Raw genomic sequence first — 21,631 nt, forward strand, 5'->3', positions numbered from 1 at the left:
TGGTGGTGGATACGATAATGGCTACGTGTGCTGCGTCTGGTACTAGGCTTCTTTTAGCGGCGCTCTCGGCGGCCTCGACCACGACCACCACGCCTTTTGTGACGATCGTCGCATAAGCGGGCATGTGCAGGGGGAAAAAAAAGGAAAAGGAAAGCTCACCGTGTCTCCTCCTGGACCACCGACCTCGTACAGCCCACGTGACGTGAGGTTCACAGGGACGCTAAACCACGAGAGGGAAAGGGAGAGACCGAACGGACGATTGCCTAGAATAATGTCCCGCCCACCATTCTGCGCCCAATCTAAATCATGTCCTGTATTCATCCAACCACCAACGATAATTAGAATGGTCGATGCAAACCGCAGCAAGGCCCCTGGGGGCTCGGACGCTGGAGTGCGCAAGTACACGCTGTCGTGTTCTCGATGTAGGGCCTCAAAACTAAAATGCGACCGCAAAGAACCCTGCGTCAGTTCCCACGCGCGATCCATCTATCCGGGACGGGAGGCTCATGTTCTCTTCACAGATGGAGTGCGTCAAGCGTAACATCGGCCACCTGTGCACCAAAGATGAGCGTCAGGCGCGAGCCAAACGCTCAAAGACAGAGCACAAGGACAAACCGGCTACCAAGACGTGAGTGAAGACCGATCATCGCATTTCATGATGAACTCTCTAACCTCGTGGGGGTTCTGACTGACGCTTATCTTATCAGCGATCTGCCCTCAAACGGAGAAGATGAAGCGGAAGCAGAGGAGACAATCCAGCTCTTGGAGCATTTCGTCGCAGGAACTCCTCATCCAAACGTCCCTGTCCCCGGTCTGGTCGGACCGGCGCCCTCGTCGGTGGCGCCAGACTTTCCGAATCGGTATTGGTTGAGCAATGACCCCAGGCGACACGGGGAGAAACTCGCCCTGATCCAAGAGATTGTCGACGCGATGCCCGAGTTGGAGACAGTCTATGCGCTCTTTGAAGTATTCGTCACCCGTTGCCAGGGTCCCTTGGGCAACGTGGTGCACACCCCGACCTTCTCAAAGCAAGCCGAACAGCTTGGCAAGTGCTTGAGTCTTGCCTCACCAGACTCGCGCGTCTTGGCCATATCGGGGACAGTCACCATGGAGGCATTGGGATGTTATCTCTTAGCGGTAGGTGGTGTGTAATCCTTGCACAAGCGGCATCATGCTCATGAAATTGTTTGATTCTAAGCTCGTGCTCGGTCTTGCGTTTCATCCTACGCCCTCTGTACTAGGATGGGCCCCTACGCCTTCGGCCATGCGGGTGGAGGAGCTGCGAGCGTCCGATATACGCTCCAAGACATGGAGATCTCTGAGCTTGCGATGTCTCCAGGATGGAGTGTCTCTGTTTTGTGGGTCAATCACCGGCCTACAGGCCGCAGTGATGCTTTTGCTGGACGGTCAAGAAAGCTCGTTGGCGCTGGACGCCATCTTAGTCACTGCAATTTCTGGAGCCCGCAAACTGGGTTTGCATCGATTAGGTGATTTCAAGCTGAACCCCTCTGCTTCGAGCCCAACCCCACTGGGAAATGGGACGCCGGAACCGGTGGAGCCGCTATATATTCGAACAGAAGTAGGCGTGCGCATTTGGTATGTGTCCCCAATTCACATGTGCTGGAGCTCAATCTGAACCATGTTGAAATATCTAGGTGGGCACTGGTCCTGAGAGATTGGTCGCGCGGACAAGCCCTCGGCTACTATACCATCCGCCCCACACACTTTAACACTCGGATGCCGTTGCATATCAACGACGACGACCTCTGTCTCTCGACGTGGAGGGTGAATGCCCATGGAGACGTGACGGAACGACCTCGATCCGAATTCACCATGATGTCATATACCATCCACGCCATCGAACTCGGAGGCATCGTACGCGAATCTATCGATATTTGGGGATTGCAGACTCAGCAATCCAATGCAGCTGCCGAGCCTGCCAAGTGGCGCAAACATCTCAACAACAAGTACGAAAAGTACGTGGCCGGTCTACCGTCACATTTCCGGTTGGGTAGCAGTGTAGGACTCACCGCCGCTGGTCCATTAGCCGCGATTCCCGTACAGCGGTGGATGCTGCATCAGCAACTATGGAGCTTTCTCCTCCGACTGCATCGAGCTACTCTCTCGTCGCCGATTGGTCGTGCGTCCTGTCAGCTTCTGGCCCAAAATATCATCGGCACTCAGGCTCAAATTCAGGCACGATGTACTGTTTGTGGCTCGCTGTCCACCAGCGAGGTTCAGCTCTTCAACGCGGCCGTTGTGTTGCTTCTTGACCTAATCTTCACCTCCGAGCAAGAGGGTGCGGATAGTGCAAGTGCACACCTCAGCCGATTGATGACTCGTGACAAGATCAGAGAGGCCATCGAACTACTGCGAACCAAAAGCATGACCGAAGGATCGCGGATTCACGATTTACACTCCGAGCAAATCGTAGGGTCCGCTCAGCGCAGCGTCGATACTTTGGAAGCGTTGATGAAACTGGAAGAGGGCGAGCCCAGTCACACCGCGGCGAATCAGACCGAAGACCCACTGGCTGCGAAGCCCTCGCTCCGAGCTAAAGTGACTGCGATTCTCAGTGGCCTGAGCGGCAGGGCTGACCCCGTCGGCGTATCCGTGCAGGGGCAGCAAACCCTCTTTGACCCTTTCTCGCCGTTTGATGTATCAACACCATTGGCCAATGTCGGGGACGGGTTCCACGACTTGGACGTGCTGCCGATTCTCTCCAATGGCTACAGCCCAGATTTCTACCAATACTTTGACTTTCTCACGCCACAATTTGAGCCTCAGCCCCAGCTCAAGGAAGCCCCCTATACAACGCTGGGCGACCTGACTGGCCCTCTGGGTCTGGGGACCTTACAATTTGCCAGCCCGTATAGTAGTGTTTCTGGTACTCGTATGACCCACACGTCGGCTTCGTCGCTCCAGAGCGAACCCATCGGGCTGGGTGGAGACAGCGACTCCGCCACGACTCCTTCTAGTGCCGATGCCTACGTTGCCGCGAAGTTTTACCACGCCATGGGGGACGGGGCCTTGGCTCCCATGTAAATCGGCTTCCAGACGGATGACTTGTCACGCGACTGGCTGTGCCAATGATGCGCACGTTTACGAGCTCATCCATTTCCGTGTATTTCGTTATGCCAACGTTTACTTATCATGACGACCATAATTATCAAGAAAAAGATTTCTGACTAGCATGTTGTTTCATTTCAGCGAGAACATATACAAAACAGGAAACCGCCACAGCAATATTTCTGTTTTTTTCTTTTCTTTCTTTCTTTTTTTTGTTTTCTCTCTCTTTTCTCCTTATGCGCTGCCGTTAGTGCCAGGCAAATCCACAAAAGGATCATCCTCGGGATCGGAGTGCCAGCGGTACTCCAAGCCAAACGCGGTGAAATGCGCATGACCCATTGCTTTTTCCTTGTTGAAACCCGGGATAGGGGTCTCATCGCCCTTGGCGGACGCCTTTTGCGCCTCGGGATGAGCCTGGCGGTCCTCCGGTGCGACATAAGTGTTCGCAAGGAAAGCAAATCCTGCGTCGATACCCGCCGTTACACCAGACGAGGTCAGGAATTTACCATCTTGCACCCAGCGGGCACGCTTCTGCCACTGTACTCCAGGGTCTAATGAGATTGGCAATGTAAGCTTATACTCTGGTAATCCCCCTTTTTGGAAAAATATTTTTTTCCCTGAACACAAAAAAAAGAAAGAAACAAAGCAAGGGGGGAGATCATACGCTTTGGAGTCACCTCATCGTAGAGGCGTTTGTTGGTCGTTGCCTTGCGACCGTTCAGCCGGCCAGTTGCGGCCAGCAGGATCGAGCCTGTGCAGACGGTGAAAACGTTGGGAGCACGATCCACCAGCTGACCGATACGCTGCAGCAAGATTGGGTCCCAGACCAGGGGCATCATGCCAAAGCCACCCGGGATGAACAGGGTGTCAAATTGCCGGTCGTCTTGGAGGGCCTCGGCCAATGAAAGGGTCGGGATGACGCCGATGCCGTTCTTGATGGAGGTTTCGAGACCTCGAGGGGAGTCGAGATTGTGGAGGTTGACCAATTCCAAAGTGTAGTAGTCACTTCGGGGCACGATGGCGCCTAATGGGCCGAAGAGATCGAGGGCCTCGAACTCATTGTAGACGAGAGAGAGGATGCGGTGCTGAGTCGGCATTTTTGCTGGCGTTTTGAGAGTCTTCTGACCCCTTTGGACTCTTGGAATTTACGTATATGTGGTTTTTTTGATCTTTGAATGCGGGCGTGATTGGTGGGCACCGCAGACGGTGAGAGCTGAGATATTTAGGGCTGAAGAAGAGGAAGAAGAAATATGAAGTTTATTGTCTCACGTCAGATCTCTGGTCAAGGGACTCGTGGTATTTGTACTTGGTCCTGTGGCGGATCGTCGTCATTGGGCCCCCAAGGGCGTGGAGAAGTTCCCCAGAATGACTCTCCGCGGACGGATGGGCAATCCGTGGCAAAAGGCGAGACCAGATGCGTGCCCGAAACTCCGTGGAGTTTGACAGACGCTCCGTGACTCCATTCAGATACGAGTCGCTGTATTTTCCGACAGGACGATGTGTGGAGAATCCGCGAGGCCTCTCCCCCACCGAGACTGGTGGCACATCTCTTCTGGCCTGCGAAAGATGGAGATGTGGTCATTCGTGTCGATTATGGAAGGAGGGGGGAGGGCATGTTGAAGCTATTCCCAGAAGATTGATCTCAACGGAAAGCAACGAAAACACCTCAAAAAGGAAACCATCGGACCGTTGCTGCCGGGGGGGGGGGTAAAGAAACGAGAGAGAGAATGGCAAACGAAGCGCTGCCGCCATCAGTCTCTTGAGGCCAATCAGAGCAAGTCCTCTTCTTTCGGATCTGAACATCTGCAGCGCTGATCTCAGCATGCAGACCCGCCGACGGTTTGGCACGGTTAAGATTCTTCTACAATTAAGGCTTTTCGGTCGTTCTTATCAGCCGGTGGACCCACGTTGACTGGATGGAACCTTTCTGCCCCCCTGCCCGCAACGCCAAGGGACTCTGCAACGGGCTGAAGGATCGCAATCCTTACCATGTCCCAATGGAGCGTCCTCGCCACACACGAGGCTGCACGGAAAATGCACCGCATGCGAGCATCTTTTCGTATCCCCTCGTGTGTGCAGGAGGCGATGTTAGCGTGGTTACATTGATATAACAAGCTCGGAGCTTAGATTGGCTCATGAGCCACTGGGCTGGCGAGCGCAGGTCACGACGGATGGTATAGTTCATTATCAGCCCAATCATCCGGTGTGTTTTCACTAAAGGAAAAAAAAAGGTCCCCGTTATTTCCTTCTGAACCACAATTCGGTCGGTACCGCGCCAAAATCGCCTCTCGGGGCAGACCACGGAGGAGAAGAGGGGATAAGATGCACGTCAGCATGAAGTGGGATGGGTCAACCTTTCTTAGCCTCCTGAAATATCCCTCCCCTATAGGTAAACTTCCTTCAGCTGCGCAGGTCTCACGAGGGGGACGTAAACTCTCCAACAATCGTCGTGGGATATATTAATGAGCCGTGGCAGCGCTCGATCTGAGTTTCTGCACATCTTCACGACTCCCTGCAATCTTGTCTCTTGACCACCTTTCTTTTTCTTGACGTGGTTACCCAGAGCTCCCTTCTGCCATCACTTGGCATTCTCCACTTCAACGTTGCTTGGAACAAGCTTGGCTACAATACTACACAATGCAGTGCACCCGCAGTGGATCAAGTACCCCCTTGGCGGGGAGAGATCCAGATATGCGATGGTTGCAATTGCTCGCACACACCCGAGGCCATCACTCTCGACCTGCATCTTTATCCGGTACCATGTCACCTCCGTCGCCCGGCTCGAGTGCATATCCGTTGCCGCTGGGCAATGGTTCCCATCTGAACATGAACAACAACGGGCGGGTTCGCTCGCGCAGCAGCGCGACCAGTTACTTTGCTCTGCTGTCCTCGACCGAGGATAAGCACCACCAGCATGATCGTCCTGTGAGCCGCAAGCAGCACTACCATCACCGAAGCAGTGGCAGCGGCAGCGGCAGCAGCAGTGGGAGTCGCAGTGGCAGTGGCACACCCACCGGTCGACACATGGATGACTGTTCCTCGTGGGTGCCGGGATGGCTTGGTGCATATGGCCCCCACCCGCCCCCCACGCACCACGCGATCGACGGACAATATCATTGTTCCGGCCAGTCATATTTCCCCTTGACCGAGCCACCCACGCATTCTCTGTCGGAGAGCAGCTGTCATGGCCCTCATGTCATGGCCCCAAATTCCTCCCTGGGTACATCCACCTTGACGACGACCACCACGCCTCCCTCCACCATCTCCAGCACTGCCACGCCCTTTTCTTCCCCCCTGGCGCCCCTCACCGATGCAGAGATCGACGCGATGATTCTTCAATTCCCGGACTTGACAGACGGCTTCCCGCCCGGCTACCCCGATTCCATGGACGAGATGGGCCCGTTTGATCCCGCCGAGGCAGATGCGGGTTTGGCCAGTTGGCTCAATGAACAGCACGCCTTTGCCTTGAATCTGAGTGAGGAACCGTCGGTGGGGCAGAGCAAGCGAGGCTTGACGGCCGAAGGGTATTCGGGGGACATGTCCGCGGATGGCACGAGTACGAGCACGGGGATGGGCATAGGATGGGAGACGGGGATCAAGAAATTAAAGGTTTTTCATGAGGAATTCAATCAAGGTCGAACATGAAGATCCCTTCACACACACACACACACACTCACACACACACACTCACACTCACACACACACACACACTCACACACACACACACACACACACACACACACACTCACACACACATATGGGATCATGTACATTACTGTACACACGTTGTTCTTTTTTTTTTTCCATGTGTCTTTTTTACCCTGTTTGTTCTTACTTTTGTTGATGCCCCTCGTGTCTCCCTTTTCCTTTTTTTCTTTTTCTTTATTTCTCCTGTCCATCTTAGCCGGTCATGACTACGGCGTACATAGTGCATTATGCATACATCAATTAATATCTCCCAAACCATATCATCCCATCTAGATCCTTCTTCCAAAAATTCCCAAAGTCCAGACCTTCCCACTCCTCTCTGGAGAAAAATCAAACTCCAGTGCAGTATGCATGACTCTCCTCATGTTATTTCCACCTCCCTTTCCTGTCCTTTCTCGCGCGGGGCTCCCGAACACGAGCACAACCCTATTTGGGTCTAGTCGGTACATCGGTGGATCCACTCGTCGCCGGTGATTGTTTACCACTAGTCCCCTCTGGGGGTTAATTCGGGCGGTACGGACCGATAAATTTCCCGTGTCGATGTGAAGAAGAGAGGGGCAAAAGGGGTGGGTAGTGGAAAGTACAGGAGTAACACGCCCTCTCGGTCTGTTAGGTTTCTCCCCTTGACAAATTGGGGAGGATAGAAGAAACGAGACACGAAAAGGGGAAGGTCACCACGACACGTTGAGAGAAAAGATGAGCTTGATACCAATGTGCAGCACCGCGTTGCGCTTCTGACTCGTGTTGAAACTTTTTTTTTTTTTTTTTTTTTTTACTCTTTTGTTTTGCTCGGAAAATGGTTCCGGGCAGCCAAGAAATTAAACTTTGGTGGTCAAGCTGGAGGGGTGGAAATTGAGGTACTGGGTGCTGGATTTATTTGGATTTGATCTGTGGTCCAGAGAAGACATTTTGACTTTGTTTTGGTTTGGTTTTTTTTTTTTTTTTTTTTTTTTTTTTTTTTTTTGAAAAAAAAAGTGATGGTACTCGAGGACTTTCGAAACTTGACGCTGTACAGATTGTATGTGCTTCATGGGAAGCCATGAGGATTCCAGGTCTTCAAAGATGGTGCCATGCGTTGCACACACACACACAAAGGTAATCAGTATGCAGTAGTATTGTTACACGGCTATGGATAGCCGTGCATTTCTTTCTGTCGGTCCATAGCTTCGGTAGGTTAGGTACTAGTAGGTTAGGTAGGTACTAACCATGTGCGTGGCTCGTGTACGTGTACACGAATCATCTCCGCATCAGCACTTGTACACTCAAGTGCGCGTCCCACCCCATGTACAACAGACGAAACATGATCATCCCCATCTAGTCTGGTCTGGTCTGGTCTAGTCTGGTCTAGTTTGGTCTGAGTCTAAAAAAACCCCCTCGCACCTATCATGACTCTGCCCCTTCTAATCCGCCTCTGGGATCACCGGGCTCTTCTTTCCGTTGACGAATGGAGCGTTGCATTCGTCACGTCGCAGCCACAATAAGGGGGCCTTTTCTCTTGCCCCCTCTTGGTTACCTTTCTCCCTTTGGGGAGCCGAGGTTCCGGGCATGCTGACGGGAGAATCCAAGGACGTGGACTCTGGTCTACTACAGTGGTCTACTACATGACACACGCCGCCCCCCTTGTTCAGCTCTACAATATAGCATACTGCGTTGACTATGCTCATTATGCTATACTAGCTATACTATAGCCTCATTTGACCCTTACTTTTTATTTCTCAGGCACTTCCTCTCCCGTGTCTCGACAATTGGATCCTGTAAGCTCGTCGGATTGTCCGAGTCCAGACGCTTGGACCGCAAGATCGGCAGACGCTTTGACGCCTTTTCACTCGGATCATCAGACGCACACACTCAGCGCCACTTGAAGGGGGAGAAGTGATCCACCCAGAAACAAAAGCCTCCCCTCTCTTCTGAGCGGCTAGCTCCGAGAGAGAGAGAGAGAGAGAGAGAGAGAGAGAGAGAGAGAGAGGAGAGAGAGAGAGAGAGAGAGAGAGAGAGAGAGAGAGAGTCGGACTCGGAATGTGTGGCTCGGGATAGAAAACCCGGCCAACGTGGCTGTTCTCTTGCTGATCCTCCCTCCCCCTAAATCTCCGAGCGGAGTCTGACAAGGTGCCCGCTAACCCCGCGGAGTTTTTCTGGTAGCCCCGCGGGACCAGGGGGAGCAGCGCAGGGTATGAGGAAGCCGATCGACGATCACACCGGGTGGGCTTTGCCTAGCCTGGGGTTCGATCGTGTTTGAGGGTGAGGTGCATATGGATCGTGGATCGTATCTTGGGCCGTCTTTTCTTTTCTCTGTTTTTTCTTTTTTTTCTCTTTGGGGAGAGGAGGGGTTCGTTGCTGGTGTGGGTGGTAGATTGGAGGTTATGGTGTTATGGTGACGGGAGAACTTATCCCAGAGCGAAAAGAAGGTCAAGGAGACGGGAGGGGGTAAAAAAAATAGTAGAGCGCGCAGTTCATTCTGGTTCGAGAGCGTTTGTCTATATACTTGCTTTGACTAGACATGATTCACTGAATCTAGAGTAAAAAAAGGAAAAAAGAGAAGAAACGCAGGAAAAACAGAACCAAAAAAACATCACAGTCACCGAGTATGTTTGTAGTAGCCAAGCCAGGCTCAAAAAAAGGACAAAAAAAAAGGACATGTTCACGCACTGTACTGCCAATGGAGAAAAGACTGGAAGAGATAAATGAAAAAAGTAACAAACCAGACCGAAAACAGAGAAACCATATCGTGTAAGACCATCAAAAGAGAGAGAGAGAGGGAAAGAGGGAGAGAACGTGACGGGTGAATATGCTTTACAGACCCGCGCGCACCACCCTCAAGCTGGACGGACTCAGATGCACAGGCAATGCCACACGGTGGTCCGAGACAATGGCATGGCCCTCCTGCCAGCGGTGCAACACTCGGTACCGCACATCGTCCAGGGCCGCGGCCGCCTTGAGGAAGGGATGCTGCGCCGACTGCGCATCGTCGCCCGTGGCGGCGGAAACCTGCACGAAATACGACCTGGGCGCCAACTCGTTCGCCTGGGCACTGGTGTTTGGTCGGTTCGTGGTCTTGGTCGTCACAACACCCTCGTGCAGGATACTCAACGACAGTCCACCACCGGCCACGAGGCGGAAATCATCGGCGATCTCCGTGGTGTATTGCATGGGGTCCAGTCCCTCGATGATGATGGGGGAGTGCACCTTGGCGAGCTCGGCGACGGCCTCGAGGCGGAACTGACTGATGGAGGTGTCCTTGGGGACGATGATCTTGAGACCAAAGGGATACAACGGGTGCATCTGGACCGGTTGAGCTTGGGTCAGGGTGGGGCCGTCGGGAGTCTCGATGACCCGGTACATGGGCACATCGGCACAGAGGAAGTTGAGGCCCAGTTCATCCTGGCAGAGACGGTAGGGAATGTCTCCGTTGGTCGGTTTGCGGCCCAGACTGAGCGAGTCGCTGTCTGTGTCCAGGTAAGGGGTGTTGTGCCAGGGAGTCACGGGGAAGGCGCTGTATCGCTTGTGCGGCAGCAGCGTGACCGAGAGTTTGTCCGTGTTGTTGCTGGCGTGGATGGAGAGACGGACGTGCAAGGGAGACACCTGGGCGACGAGAGCCGCCAGGGCCTTGCCACGAGTGATCATACTGCGGGCGACGGTGGAACAGTACTTCTTGACGGCACTCTTGCTCATCTTCTGTTCCCGGAAGAACGAGGCGAGGTCGTCCATGAGAAACCGGATATAGCCCCGATACGTCAGGGTGGCATTCGGGTCGGTCTTGAGAGCCTCGTCAAAGTCATACCCCGCGGGCAGGTACGCCGTGAACATGTGCTCCTTGAGCGGACCGATGCTGCTGGCATATTCCTCCTCAGTGACGGGGACGCTGTGTGGACCCTCCATCAGGTCAAAGGGGTCGGACCACTTGAGATGCTTCAGCCCCAGCCGGTCCGCGATACGGTGCAAACCCTCGGCATATCGGAAGACCTCTTCGTCAGACACCCCCAACAGGTCGTTATAGCAGCATCCGTCGCTGAAGATGGTGACATGACCACCGGGAGGGTAGATCTGCTGAATGCGGGCACCCATCGAGTTGAAGTGCTCGAGGGACATGCGCTCGCCCACGTCGGGCTCGGGACCCAACACCTTCTCATCCCGGTTGGGGCTCTTGCAAGGGTATGCCGGAACCAGCATGTTGATGGGTTCCTGACGGGAGACGAAATATCGCAGCGTCTCGAGCAGCTTGGGCTTGTATACGTCGTCATACCGGTCGTCGGGTCCGCTGATGCGGTATGAGGCGATGATCTCCGCGATGCGTTCAACGAGGGCTTCACTGGCAGCCTTCTTGCGAGCCCACGACAACGTATCATGACTGATGGTTGCCGGGAAACTCACTCGGCGAGAGGTATCAAAGGTCTGCAGGGGCTCGATGACCCGTGTTTCGATGCTGGGAGTAATGGTGATGGTGTTGGACAGCATTTTGGGCGATGAATGGATAATAGACAATGTAGGATCAAAGGGTTTCCAGTACAGAAATGAGTAAGGAAAAAAAAAAGAGATCGACTAGTTTAGAGACAAAAGACACACAAGAGGCTTTTCTTGTCTATCTTGATTGAATTGTTTTCGTCTTGAGCGATGGAATGCGCTGTTGGCTGTGAATCTTTTCTGGCTTTCAACCTGGATCGATGCCGCTCCTATGTATGTTTGATATCTCTCGGTCCTGGCCGCACAACTCCCCCCTCCAACGCCCAAACCAACCACCGAAGAGATAGCATATCCCCACGGTATCCGTGGTCCGCGGATGAACAAGCGGCTCCCTGAGCACTGCAGAAACTTCTTTCCTGGTCTCAAGGACACCGTGCCAGAGAAACATACACGTGAATCGGCCTAGGGCTCAGCACCAAGCGGACGACGAGTCAGGTCCGGAACCGAGACAGGCGGAAACAGAGCCCATAGGCTCCGAAGCCAGTGAATCACCTCGTCGAATCAGGGTCTCAAGGAAGAGATTCTTTGCATCTGAGTGGATGGACAGCATCAATATCACTGTCGTCCGCGGTTTCCGTCCGCCATGGGCAAGAATCTCTTCACTTTTCTGGGCCTAGGCCGTGCTCTCAGCTTTTTCAGCCTGAGCAACAGTCGGAATTGGGCTTATTTGCGTGATCCAGGGGCTGTTCGCGAATTTTTTTTCCCTCTTTCCTCACAAGATGCATGAACGGTGACTTAGGGTCAAATGCGGAAAGGAGGCGAGAGGACGGATGAGAGCAGGTGGTTAGCGGGGATGAGATGTTTAGCCTGCATAGAATTTTCCCTCTATCTACAGAAAAAGAGCGGAGCTACTCAATTTCATGGGAAAATCACCAAGTATACGTTCTGAAAGTGGAAAAAAAAAGAGGTTTTGCGTATATCACTGTCTCCTGGATGATAGTATTACAGCTATGGAGGGGACATGGGTGATTTTGGATTTCAAGAAAATGCAATATAAATACGGCCTTTTCCCTCACGGTATTCTCTGTTTAATGCACTGCCTATTCAGATTCGACGGCGAGGGTGTTTTCTGCCGATATCTCGTCCCGTTTAGGAAGCTGAAGACGGCTGAAGACGGGACAAGCCGCCAAGAAAAAAAAAAACCCAGAAGAGAGATTCTGGTCCTGACCGACTTTCTCACAAAGCTGAATCCCCAGAGGGGGGTCCGAAGAATCTGTGCAATCAATGAGAGACAGGCGAAAATATAAAAGCCAGGATCTTACGTGGACGAATGTGGATGGGATGGGCAGTGGCAGTGACGGTAAAATTCAAGTCTATATTTCCTCATTTATCTGCACGGCAACTAATTTACTGCATAGGAGGCACAGCCTTCTTGTAGGCGGCCTGGACTTCCGGCAGTGCATCCAGCTTCTGGATGTAGGCATTGATCGCCGGGTACTCCTCGAAGGGCTTCAGCGCAGGTCCAGCCAGCACGGAGATCTTCAACCAGGGCAGGATGGCAAAGTCAGCAATGGTCAACCGGCCCAATGCCACGAATCCGTTGTCCGCGGATGCGAGATGCTTCTCCAGCACAGAACGCAGGCGCTCCACCTCAGCCTGGTAGCGTGCAATCACGGAGCCGTTGGGCTTCTCACCGTGGGCACCCTCGTGGAAGGCGAGGAACCAGACCAGTTGACCCTGGTAGGGACCCAGACCAGACACCTGCCAAGCGAGCCACTTGTTGATCGTGGCCCGTTCCTCAGGGGTGTTGCCGGCGAGTTTGCCACTGGCATCGTACTAGATGGGTTCCATGAGCTGGATGTCCAGGGGAAAAGAGGAGGAGGAAGGGGGGGGTGGGGGGATTTTTCCAAAATCCACTATGAGTGAAAGAAACCTACTTTCTCAGCAATGTATTGCAGAATGGCGGCACTCTCAAAGACGGTGAAGTCGTTGTTCTTGTGGTCGATCAGACCGGGAACACGGCCGTTGGGGTTGACCTTGGAGGTGTACTCGGCATCCTTGACGGTGCCCTTGCCCTCACCAAAGCCGAGGGGGACACAGTCGTAGTCCAAGCCGAGGTGCTCGAGGGCCATGGCCACCTTGACCGGGTTCGGGCCGGGACCTGCAGTCATATATGAGTGGAGGTGCTCCCAGTGCATCGGGAAGGGGGAAAGAACGGTCTTACCGGCGTGAGTGTAGAGAGTGAAGGGAGCCATTGCTAGTAACGAGGAGGAGAAGGTACGCTGTTGAACTCTTGGAACGATGGAACGAGACTGTGATCGAAGTGCGGTTCGGAGAAGAGAAGAGAAGTTCATCTATAAAGACACTTTGCTGCTGATGGATGTTTCTGTAGAATGAAGTTCGAATCTCATTTCTCGTCGCTGTCTTTATACCTCTGGGAGGGCCGTACTTTGCAGCCCCCAAGTGAGGCCTACGTCCGAAACTCCATCTGGATACACAGTATGCCACTTCTCGGAATCAGAAGAAGGCTTGTTCGCTCCGAGCCCCAACACGTCGAAGGTGGGAGCCCTGTCGAGTGGTCAAGGGGGAGTAAGATCGGAGCTCTAACCGTAGCCAATCATGGTGGGATCTCTGCGGATCCGCATGGGTCCAAAGTGGAAGCTAAGACTTCTTAGCTTCGACGATCGGCCGACAGCCGACGGGCGGTGGAGATCCTCGCAGAACTCCGAGGAGAGACCCGCAATCACCCGGGGGCTCTTTGACTCCGAAACTCCGAAACTCCAGGGGCCGGTGGCAAACCCGCGACCTGAAACTCCTGAAACTCCTAAATTCCACGGACCATTGTTGACGCTCGAGATGACACTGGTCTGTCTTCACTTGGTTCGATGTCATTCCATCATTACTGTGGCGATTCGATGAGGAGACCTGTCCCTGAAAAATCAGGCACGGCGGGAGAGATCTTGAGGTTGACTAGCCAGATAGTCATTGCCTCTTCGAATGAACAATGAGACTGTGTTGTTCGATAGAAGAGAGTAATATGGATGTGTATGACAGGAGTCTGTATTAATAGTCGCCATGACTTGCTTGAGGTGGTGGGTAGCAGCGTCGAGTGACTACAACAGCTAGGGGGCTACTACTCGAGTAGAAGATCAGAGATTCAATTTGTGTAAACTTCATAAACATTTTGATAATCTACGAGAGTCCAAAAATGTTGGGCATATCCGTACCTACCTAGTAAGATAGCTACCTAGGGTACCAGAGTTCAATACCATATGGGTGATATATATGTGGCGATGGATGAAAGTACTCAGCCCAAGAGCGGATCTCTATACTGCTTTATACAAATCTGCACTTCCATACGACTCATCAGAGACGGACTCCAAATAAAATGCATCAATTTTCACGGTCTAGGAAATGACACCCCTGTATTTGAAAATGTTGCGGTTCAACAAATAAGTCACAATAATTCAAATCGGGCGATAGTGAATGGGCAATGGCTCGCTGCATACGGATATTAGCAGCCTGGGGACTGGTAGTTTCAACGCAGGTGCTCTATCCACTAGGTGTTTCGTCAAGTGCAAAAAACCGCCACATGGCCTTCTTGAGTAAGATTTGTCGACAGCTTGTACCAATCAATGGATTGAATTGGCCTCGGAATGGGAAATCCCCCATTTTCTTCCAGCCATGTTGAGATCATTTCCCGACTCGGTTCTTTGAAGGCGACAATGAGATATTGCCCAATAAAACCTCGAGGATCAAGCTGCTGGCGGACCAAAGACCTGAATATGCACGCCCATGCCACCTGTATACTATCCCTACGCTTCAGAAGTACCTTTTGATCACGAGCTGCACGGTAAAACATGGTGCTCTCAGTTACCCTGCAGGCCACGTGGTGACTAAACATGAGTTCTCAGCAGCGTTCGCCAAATCGAGTAGTCTGCATGCAACTTGGACCACGATCGTCGATTGCCAGGGATTGTGTCTGCCAAGGTACGTTGAGATCCGCCAATTGACCTGGTTGGTTGAGGCAATCGCTGGGAGTGAGAGACCCTGCATCTCTGATAGGAGTGGCCAAAGAAATTATAATATGCGAGGAAAGGGTCAAAGAGCCACAATAAGGTTGCCACGAGTGGAAATGGTACGTATAGAGTGACTAGATCCTTCAGTGTGTCTGTTGGGTAGTAACAGGAGATATAGAAATGTGTTGACAATTACCCGAAACGGCAACATTCGGAGAGGTCAGGTACCGCGCATCGATATCATTAATTCGCAACCCCCACGATTGTTATCATGTCAGTGTCTGTCGCATTCTCGCTTTGAGAAAAACAGAATAGTTGCTTCTTGTTCTATCCGACTTTATGGAGTGTCGAGCTCACAGATAAAGGGATATTGACAAAGATGAAAGGCTAAATACGCGGGTTTCGCATCCATCGGTAACCACAACTGATAAGCGCTGAAGAAATACGGGGGGAGGAAACTACAGACCGAGAGAAGTAGCCTATCTTTGTTCAGCACGGCTGCAATTTTGATTTTGAGGATAGGAATATTTAGTGTAGACGTGGATATACGACTTCAATTGGTCTCCTTGTAGCAAAGGCGAAAGTGATGCTCCACGGAAGCCCCGTCTATGCTTGACCAGCAATCGGACTTTGCGTGGAAGATACTTGCATTCTTGCTGACAGTAATATTATTGGATGAATACATTGCACTGAGCTGGTAAGGTGCATTTACAGCGAAACCTCGTTCGTCCGCGGCGTGATTATTTGTGGCAAAGCACCCGAGACTGCAGCGCTCAGGATACCAACGACCGTAAGCTGTAAAGTCCACAAGCATCACACGAATTAAGGTTGCTCAGGAATTCTGGATTCCGTAGGGACATCCACTCGCCACAATTATCGCGCTGGTGAAGCAGTGAGAAAAGAACGGCTTACACCAATTGAGGGCCGTCCATGGGCTGTGTCAGCATGACGATCCGCGTATATGCGGATGCTTCCCTCCGCAGCGGGCTGACTCGATGGAGATGCTCACTTGAAGGAACCAGAACGGAGAGAACAGTATGAAGGCCATGGAGATCGATCGATTGCCTGATCATATCGAGATTTGATGGCGAGTTGAGAAGAATACAAAAGGCCTGTGAATCGACCGGAATTCTCAACATCATCACACAATCACAATCATCTTCTCAATCATTCAATCTTCTTCAGTCCTCTTCAGCCTTATTTTTCTTCGCTTCAAAAATTAGACTTCCCTAGTACCAAAATGACTCAAACTCAGCCCACCCCCAAGCACACCTTCGCTGAGCGTGCTGCTGCCAACAACTTCAACGATGCGCAAATCCTCAACTCCAACAATCCCGCGGGCGCAGATGTCCCTACCAAGTCGGACGTCGTTGTCGCAGGTGGAGGTATCCACGGCCTCATCTATGCCATCCACGCTGCCAAGTACAAGCCTGGCAAGCTCAACATCTCCTTGATCGAAAAGGGCACCAAGCCTGGCTACAAGATCGGCGAGAGCACTCTGCCTCTCTTCTCGCTGTGGTGCAAGATGCACGGCTTGACAGCCGAGTACATGCTGCGTCTCTTCGGTCTCAAGGATGGCCTGTGCTTCTATTTCCTCGACCGTGAGAAGCAGGGCGAGTATACCGACTTCTGCAGCAACGGTACCCCCGGTCTCTTCCTCAGTGGCTTCCAGATCGAGCGTTCGATCAGTGAGCTGCTCTTCACTCTGTTGGCTCAGCGCAACGGAGTCAACGTCTACCACGGCCGCCAGGTGGACTTCAACGGCAGCACCATCAAGGGTGGATTCCAGAGCAACAAGATCGCCATCAACCCTGGCAAGTTCGACGGCAAGCCTGCCACCACCATCGACTCCTCCCTGCTCGTTGATGCCACAGGTCGCTTCCGCCAGCTGGCCTCCAAGAAGGCTTCCCTCAAGCGCTTCGAGGGCTGGAACTACGACGCCTTCTGGGGCTACTTCACTGCCCCCAAGGATGAGAGCGACATTCCCCTTCGCTATTACGAGGGCGACCACACCAACCACCTGTGCTTCCCCGAGGGTTGGGCCTGGGTCATCCGTCTTCCCTCGTGGGAGGGCAGCCCGATCCCCAACCTGATGGACATGATCTCGTACCTGCTCGACTGCGCCGCAGCCGGTGTTCCTGGCGACCAGATCCCCAGCTCTGAGGAGCTCGCCAAGATGTTCGACCTCAAGTTCCAGTGGGTGACCAGCATTGGCTTCGCCGTCCGCAACGATGTCAAGTACCCTGAGGACATGTCCGCCTACGGCACTCGCGAGGCTGAGCGCAAGTTCAACTACTTTGTCCAGAAGTACGACCTCATCAACAAGTTCATGGGCAAGTTCGAGCTGGTCGAGGACTTGTACGGACCTGGAACTACCTGGTACATCCGCAAGTCACTCACTTACCAGTCCCCCGTCGTCTCCGGCCCTGGCTGGCTGGCCGTTGGTGACGCCTGTGGCTTCACCAACCCTCTGCACTCCCCCGGTATCACGGCCGCCATGTCAACCTCGACCTTCGCGGCCGAGCTGACGCACCAGGCCCTTGACGAGGCCAAGCGTGCCGCCAACGCCGAAGCCGCCGAGCTGTCCATCCGCAAGACCCTCGCTCCCTACGACGACTTCTCCAAGCGCCTCATCCCGGCCCTGAACCAGATGAACAAGTTCAACTACGTTTGCTTCCGTGATCCCCGACTGGGACCACAGGTCTCCTGCCTGTGGCAATTCTTCGCTGGTATCGGTATTCCAGACTGGCAGCTCATCCGTCAGGACTACAACCTCAACTTCGAGACGTATGTGCCCCACTCGATCAACTGGGCCTGGGGATCCATGGTGCCCGAGTACGATGCCGTCGCCCGTAAAGCGATCGAGCTCATCGCGCCCATCCCGCTGGAGGAGACCGTCCCCGAGGAGATTGTCCGCGAGGTGATCGACTTCTCCAACTCGATCAAGCGTCAGGCGGTCGACTCCAACCGTTTCAACTTCCGCTGGGACGGTCTGCTGCGCTACTACGATCTCTTCCTCAACTACGACGAGAAGAAGAACTGGAAGGATGTCTTCTCGCGCAAGTGCAAGGGCTGTGGAGCCTGGCTTGTCTGCCGTCCCGACTGGCGCAAGTGCCACTCTTGTGGTGAGGCACGAACTGAGGAAGAGGCCGCCGTCACCTGGAACCCACCTTTGGCGGTCGACGAGGTCAAAGCGCTGGTGCGGGCATCGGATGCCAAACCTGCTGCGCGCGCTGCACAGACCGTGACTGAGGAGGCCAAAAATGGAACGGTGGTTGTTTCTCACGCGGTGGAGATTTCTGCCTAAAGATGGGGGCGAAAGTTGTACATAGATTGATTTGTTATTCCCTATTTGGTCACCGCGTACAGATTGGTTTTGGTTTGTTTTGAAATTTTTCTTTTGACTTTGATGGTCCCGTTATTGGTTTACGTTTACTACTGTGACTTGTCTGATAAATGAATTTATGTGCGATTACTGATATGCGTTCCGTTTCCGTTTCCGTTCCGTTCTCTCGTTTGAATGTGCTGTTGTCCTGTGCTTGCTATGCCGCAAAACTATCCTAGAGTTTGCTTGAATAGTACCTGGAAATCCCATCTCTCTCTCTCTCTCTCCCTGATCTTCAATCTACATACACTGCCGATGTAAACTGAGCTTGTACTGCGCCAAGGATGAAGTTCCCTGCAACGCCTCCAACAGGCCTAGCACCTTGTTAATGTGCCATTGCAACACTTTCATCTTCTCCCCACTGGTCCACCCGCCCCACGAACCACCCGCCGCCGCATAAGGCCCTTGCGTTGGCATACTCGCACTCGCAGCCTCAAAATCCCCCGCCCCCTGCGCAAACGCAAAGAACTCAGTTGCCGAGTTCCACCTTGACGTGACCCCCATATCTCCCTGAAAATCCTTACCTTGCACTTGCCCTGGGCCCGGTCCAGTTGTGGGTACGGCTCCTATCCCTGTCCCTATTCCGTCTACGGCTCGCGCAGCGTGTAACAGAACCTGCCCCACCAGCGCCGCCGCCGAGGTCGGTTGCAGGACTCGTCGCAGACTTCCCGTACAGGTACGCATCTCTCTGCTCGGGTCCAGCGGTATCTGTGACTGAGCTTGCACCTGCACCTGCGCCTGAACACCGGGAACGTCACGATTGCCGATATTCCAACATTGTTCGAGCACGACGATGCAGGAGTCCATGCAAGCGTCCATGCACATCATGCGTAGAGTCACCGAAGTATTGGGCGCATGCATGAGGTGGAACGCCTCGTGGCGGAAGAGTTTGAATCGGATGAGACCGAGCTCAAGACTCAGGTGCATATTTTGAATCATGGGGGCCTGGGCCAGAGACAGTCGCTGCTCGGCACTGTGCTTGTCGGTGACGAGGTCTCCGGTGGTGGTGGAGGAGGGATCGACCGCCATAGCGCCGGCATTGAAAGTGCTGCCATCGGGAAGAGTGCCGCCAAGTAATTGATAGAAGGAGAGTTTGTTGTCGAGGGCATCTAGCTTGGTGCAGAGCTCCGCCGCCTGGGCGGGAGACACGGGTCCCGGACGGTTGATGCAGTCCTCTGCGCGACGCGAGAGATGAGCCAAAGCCAGTCCGTACTCTAGATAATGTCTTGTCTGGCTGAGTCGATCCCGGTGTTCTTGCTCTATGGCGGGCGGGAAAGACCCGTCGTCTGGAAGGCCGGCGACTTTGGAAGGTGGTTGGTGGTGCATCTCCGGTCGAATGAAATAGCTGCTGTTGTGGTAGATGCCCGGAGAAGTCCAGTCTAGCAAGCAGATGAAAGACCAGAGTTGCCAGCGCAGCTCGCGATCAAGAAGAGAGCATCCCTCGTCCGAGGGGCTATCGAGCGAGGCGTCGATGGCGGAAGAGATGACGTCCAAGTGGAGTTTGAGGTACTCAGATGGTGCGGCAAAAGATCGCGCAGCCATCAAGAGAAGAATCTTGATAGACACAATCTGCAGCGGAATATCCGAGACTACAGTGGTAGAAGTTCCGCCCTGTTGCGCGAGATCCCTGTTCATCTTGAGGGGCGGCGGTGCTCGTACTTCAGCAAGGATTGGTTTGGCAGGGGGCTGGAACGAGTCCAAGTCTGAAGGCGATATCAGTGTACGCGACGCTTTCCATAAATCGCGGGCCATGGCGTCGATGTTTGTATTCGCGAGTCCCAGCTCCTGTGCTTTCCCGGGAATAAGGTCGACGGTCGCGAGACTGGCGACCGCTAGGATCCTGGAAACCTTGACGTCGAGATGTTCCCGCGAGGTGGGGGAGCTGGCAATTTCCATGCCCTGTCGAAGATACTCAACCTCCTCAATGTCGCAGCTGAGTTGGTGTACATCGATAAACCCTGTCAGTGGTGCAGCAGCGGAGATCTGAGTCGCCATATGAGTGAGAGATTCGTGGAAATGTTGAAAGAACCTTGAGGATGAAGACTCACGTAATGCGAAAATAAACCCCGAAGTAATTGACTCTCGGGCAGTAATGCGATTAACTGTGATGCTGTCCATTGATTGAGGCCGGGGTTTTGATATGGTAAGTCTGTGCATCGATCAGTCTCTTCAATTCTCGCGAATCCAAAGATCTACTCAGAGAAGACCAACGTACCCCAGCCGATGTGACCTGCAGGCATGCTGCCCCTGCTTCCCGAACCCCCGCGGGATGAAGGTCGGTATTCCGGCGAATTCAAGTCCAGAAATTCCGCAAGATCCTTGTTCTTACTTTTGCTGTTCTGAATTAAAGTCGAATTCAACGTTTTGAGCTCCTGAACCTCCTCCGTTAATTTGAGAATCATCTTCGTCAGTTGCTCGAGGCTTTCCCGGTGGTTTGGTCTACACACTGTCAGTCACCGTCGAGCTCAATAGCTTTCTCTCTGGCTACGAGAACTTACTCTGGTCTTTGTCCTTCTTCCCACGTACACAGATGGCCCTGTCCTCGTGCCTGACAGGCACCGCATGGGTCAAAACGATCGCATTTGAGCTTCCGCCGTCGGCACGAATGACAACTGAATATCTTCTTGTCTTTTCCTTTCTTGGGCGCCGGGTTCGGCTTCGATGAGCCAGTTGGGGCAGGAGGATTGGTCTTGTCCGAGGACTCTACCGCTGCCACGGGGTTTGAAGAGGATTCTTGAACCGCCATGGTAAGATCGATATCGTGTACTTGTTCTGGGGAACGCCAACCCCCAGCAAAAGGGTCGGGCAAAGCGATCAATGTCGGTGATTTTGTGTTGAGACAAATTCCACCTGACGACTGACATACTCTCTACGAGAATAGGAGAGTGGTGAAGAAGAAAAAAGGGAAACCAGCAACACGAGACCCTCATACGGACATCCAGAAAAGGGAGTCTACTACTGCAGTAGCTGAAGCAAGACCCGCAAAAGCTGGTAAGGACTGTTAAAAGTTAACCTAGCCTTGCAGGTCAAGGATACCTTCCGGTCTTTCACA

The 21,631-nt window shown here is 53.1% G+C and overlaps 7 protein-coding genes across 7 annotated transcripts; 3 read left to right on the forward strand and 4 right to left on the reverse strand.

Annotated features, from left to right (window-relative positions):
* Nucleotides 1-343: 343 nt before the first annotated feature.
* Nucleotides 344-3,045, forward strand: POX_c04722 (uncharacterized protein; the record flags this gene model as incomplete). Its single annotated transcript, XM_050113584.1, has 5 exons — nucleotides 344-391; nucleotides 456-628; nucleotides 708-1,137; nucleotides 1,199-1,596; nucleotides 1,656-3,045. 5 exons carry the CDS (start codon nucleotides 344-346, stop codon nucleotides 3,043-3,045), a joined length of 2,439 nt encoding a protein of 812 aa, XP_049971140.1.
* Nucleotides 3,046-3,303: 258 nt separating this feature from the next.
* On the reverse strand, nucleotides 3,304-4,166 carry POX_c04723 (uncharacterized protein; the record flags this gene model as incomplete). Its single annotated transcript, XM_050113585.1, has 2 exons — nucleotides 3,304-3,620; nucleotides 3,734-4,166. The coding sequence occupies 2 exons, from the start codon at nucleotides 4,164-4,166 to the stop codon at nucleotides 3,304-3,306; spliced, it is 750 nt and encodes a 249-aa protein (XP_049971141.1).
* A 1,663-nt stretch (nucleotides 4,167-5,829) lies between these two features.
* Nucleotides 5,830-6,714, forward strand: POX_c04724 (uncharacterized protein; the record flags this gene model as incomplete). Its single annotated transcript, XM_050113586.1, has 1 exon — nucleotides 5,830-6,714. One exon carries the CDS (start codon nucleotides 5,830-5,832, stop codon nucleotides 6,712-6,714), a length of 885 nt encoding a protein of 294 aa, XP_049971142.1.
* A 2,853-nt stretch (nucleotides 6,715-9,567) lies between these two features.
* POX_c04725 (Isocyanide synthase B) lies at nucleotides 9,568-11,229 on the reverse strand (the record flags this gene model as incomplete). The annotated part of the gene is made up of 1 exon (XM_050113587.1): nucleotides 9,568-11,229. The coding sequence occupies one exon, from the start codon at nucleotides 11,227-11,229 to the stop codon at nucleotides 9,568-9,570; it is 1,662 nt and encodes a 553-aa protein (XP_049971143.1).
* Nucleotides 11,230-12,582: 1,353 nt separating this feature from the next.
* Nucleotides 12,583-13,430, reverse strand: POX_c04726 (uncharacterized protein; the record flags this gene model as incomplete). Its single annotated transcript, XM_050113588.1, has 2 exons — nucleotides 12,583-13,011; nucleotides 13,113-13,430. 2 exons carry the CDS (start codon nucleotides 13,428-13,430, stop codon nucleotides 12,583-12,585), a joined length of 747 nt encoding a protein of 248 aa, XP_049971144.1.
* Nucleotides 13,431-16,434: 3,004 nt separating this feature from the next.
* On the forward strand, nucleotides 16,435-18,501 carry POX_c04727 (uncharacterized protein; the record flags this gene model as incomplete). Its single annotated transcript, XM_050113589.1, has 1 exon — nucleotides 16,435-18,501. One exon carries the CDS (start codon nucleotides 16,435-16,437, stop codon nucleotides 18,499-18,501), a length of 2,067 nt encoding a protein of 688 aa, XP_049971145.1.
* Nucleotides 18,502-18,819: 318 nt separating this feature from the next.
* On the reverse strand, nucleotides 18,820-21,325 carry POX_c04728 (uncharacterized protein; the record flags this gene model as incomplete). The annotated part of the gene is made up of 4 exons (XM_050113590.1): nucleotides 18,820-20,562; nucleotides 20,628-20,728; nucleotides 20,795-21,018; nucleotides 21,078-21,325. 4 exons carry the CDS (start codon nucleotides 21,323-21,325, stop codon nucleotides 18,820-18,822), a joined length of 2,316 nt encoding a protein of 771 aa, XP_049971146.1.
* Nucleotides 21,326-21,631: the final 306 nt, after the last annotated feature.

Source organism: Penicillium oxalicum, chromosome III (genome assembly GCF_001723175.1).
Source record: "Penicillium oxalicum strain HP7-1 chromosome III, whole genome shotgun sequence".
In the NCBI taxonomy this organism is placed as follows: Eukaryota; Fungi; Ascomycota; class Eurotiomycetes; order Eurotiales; family Aspergillaceae; genus Penicillium; species Penicillium oxalicum.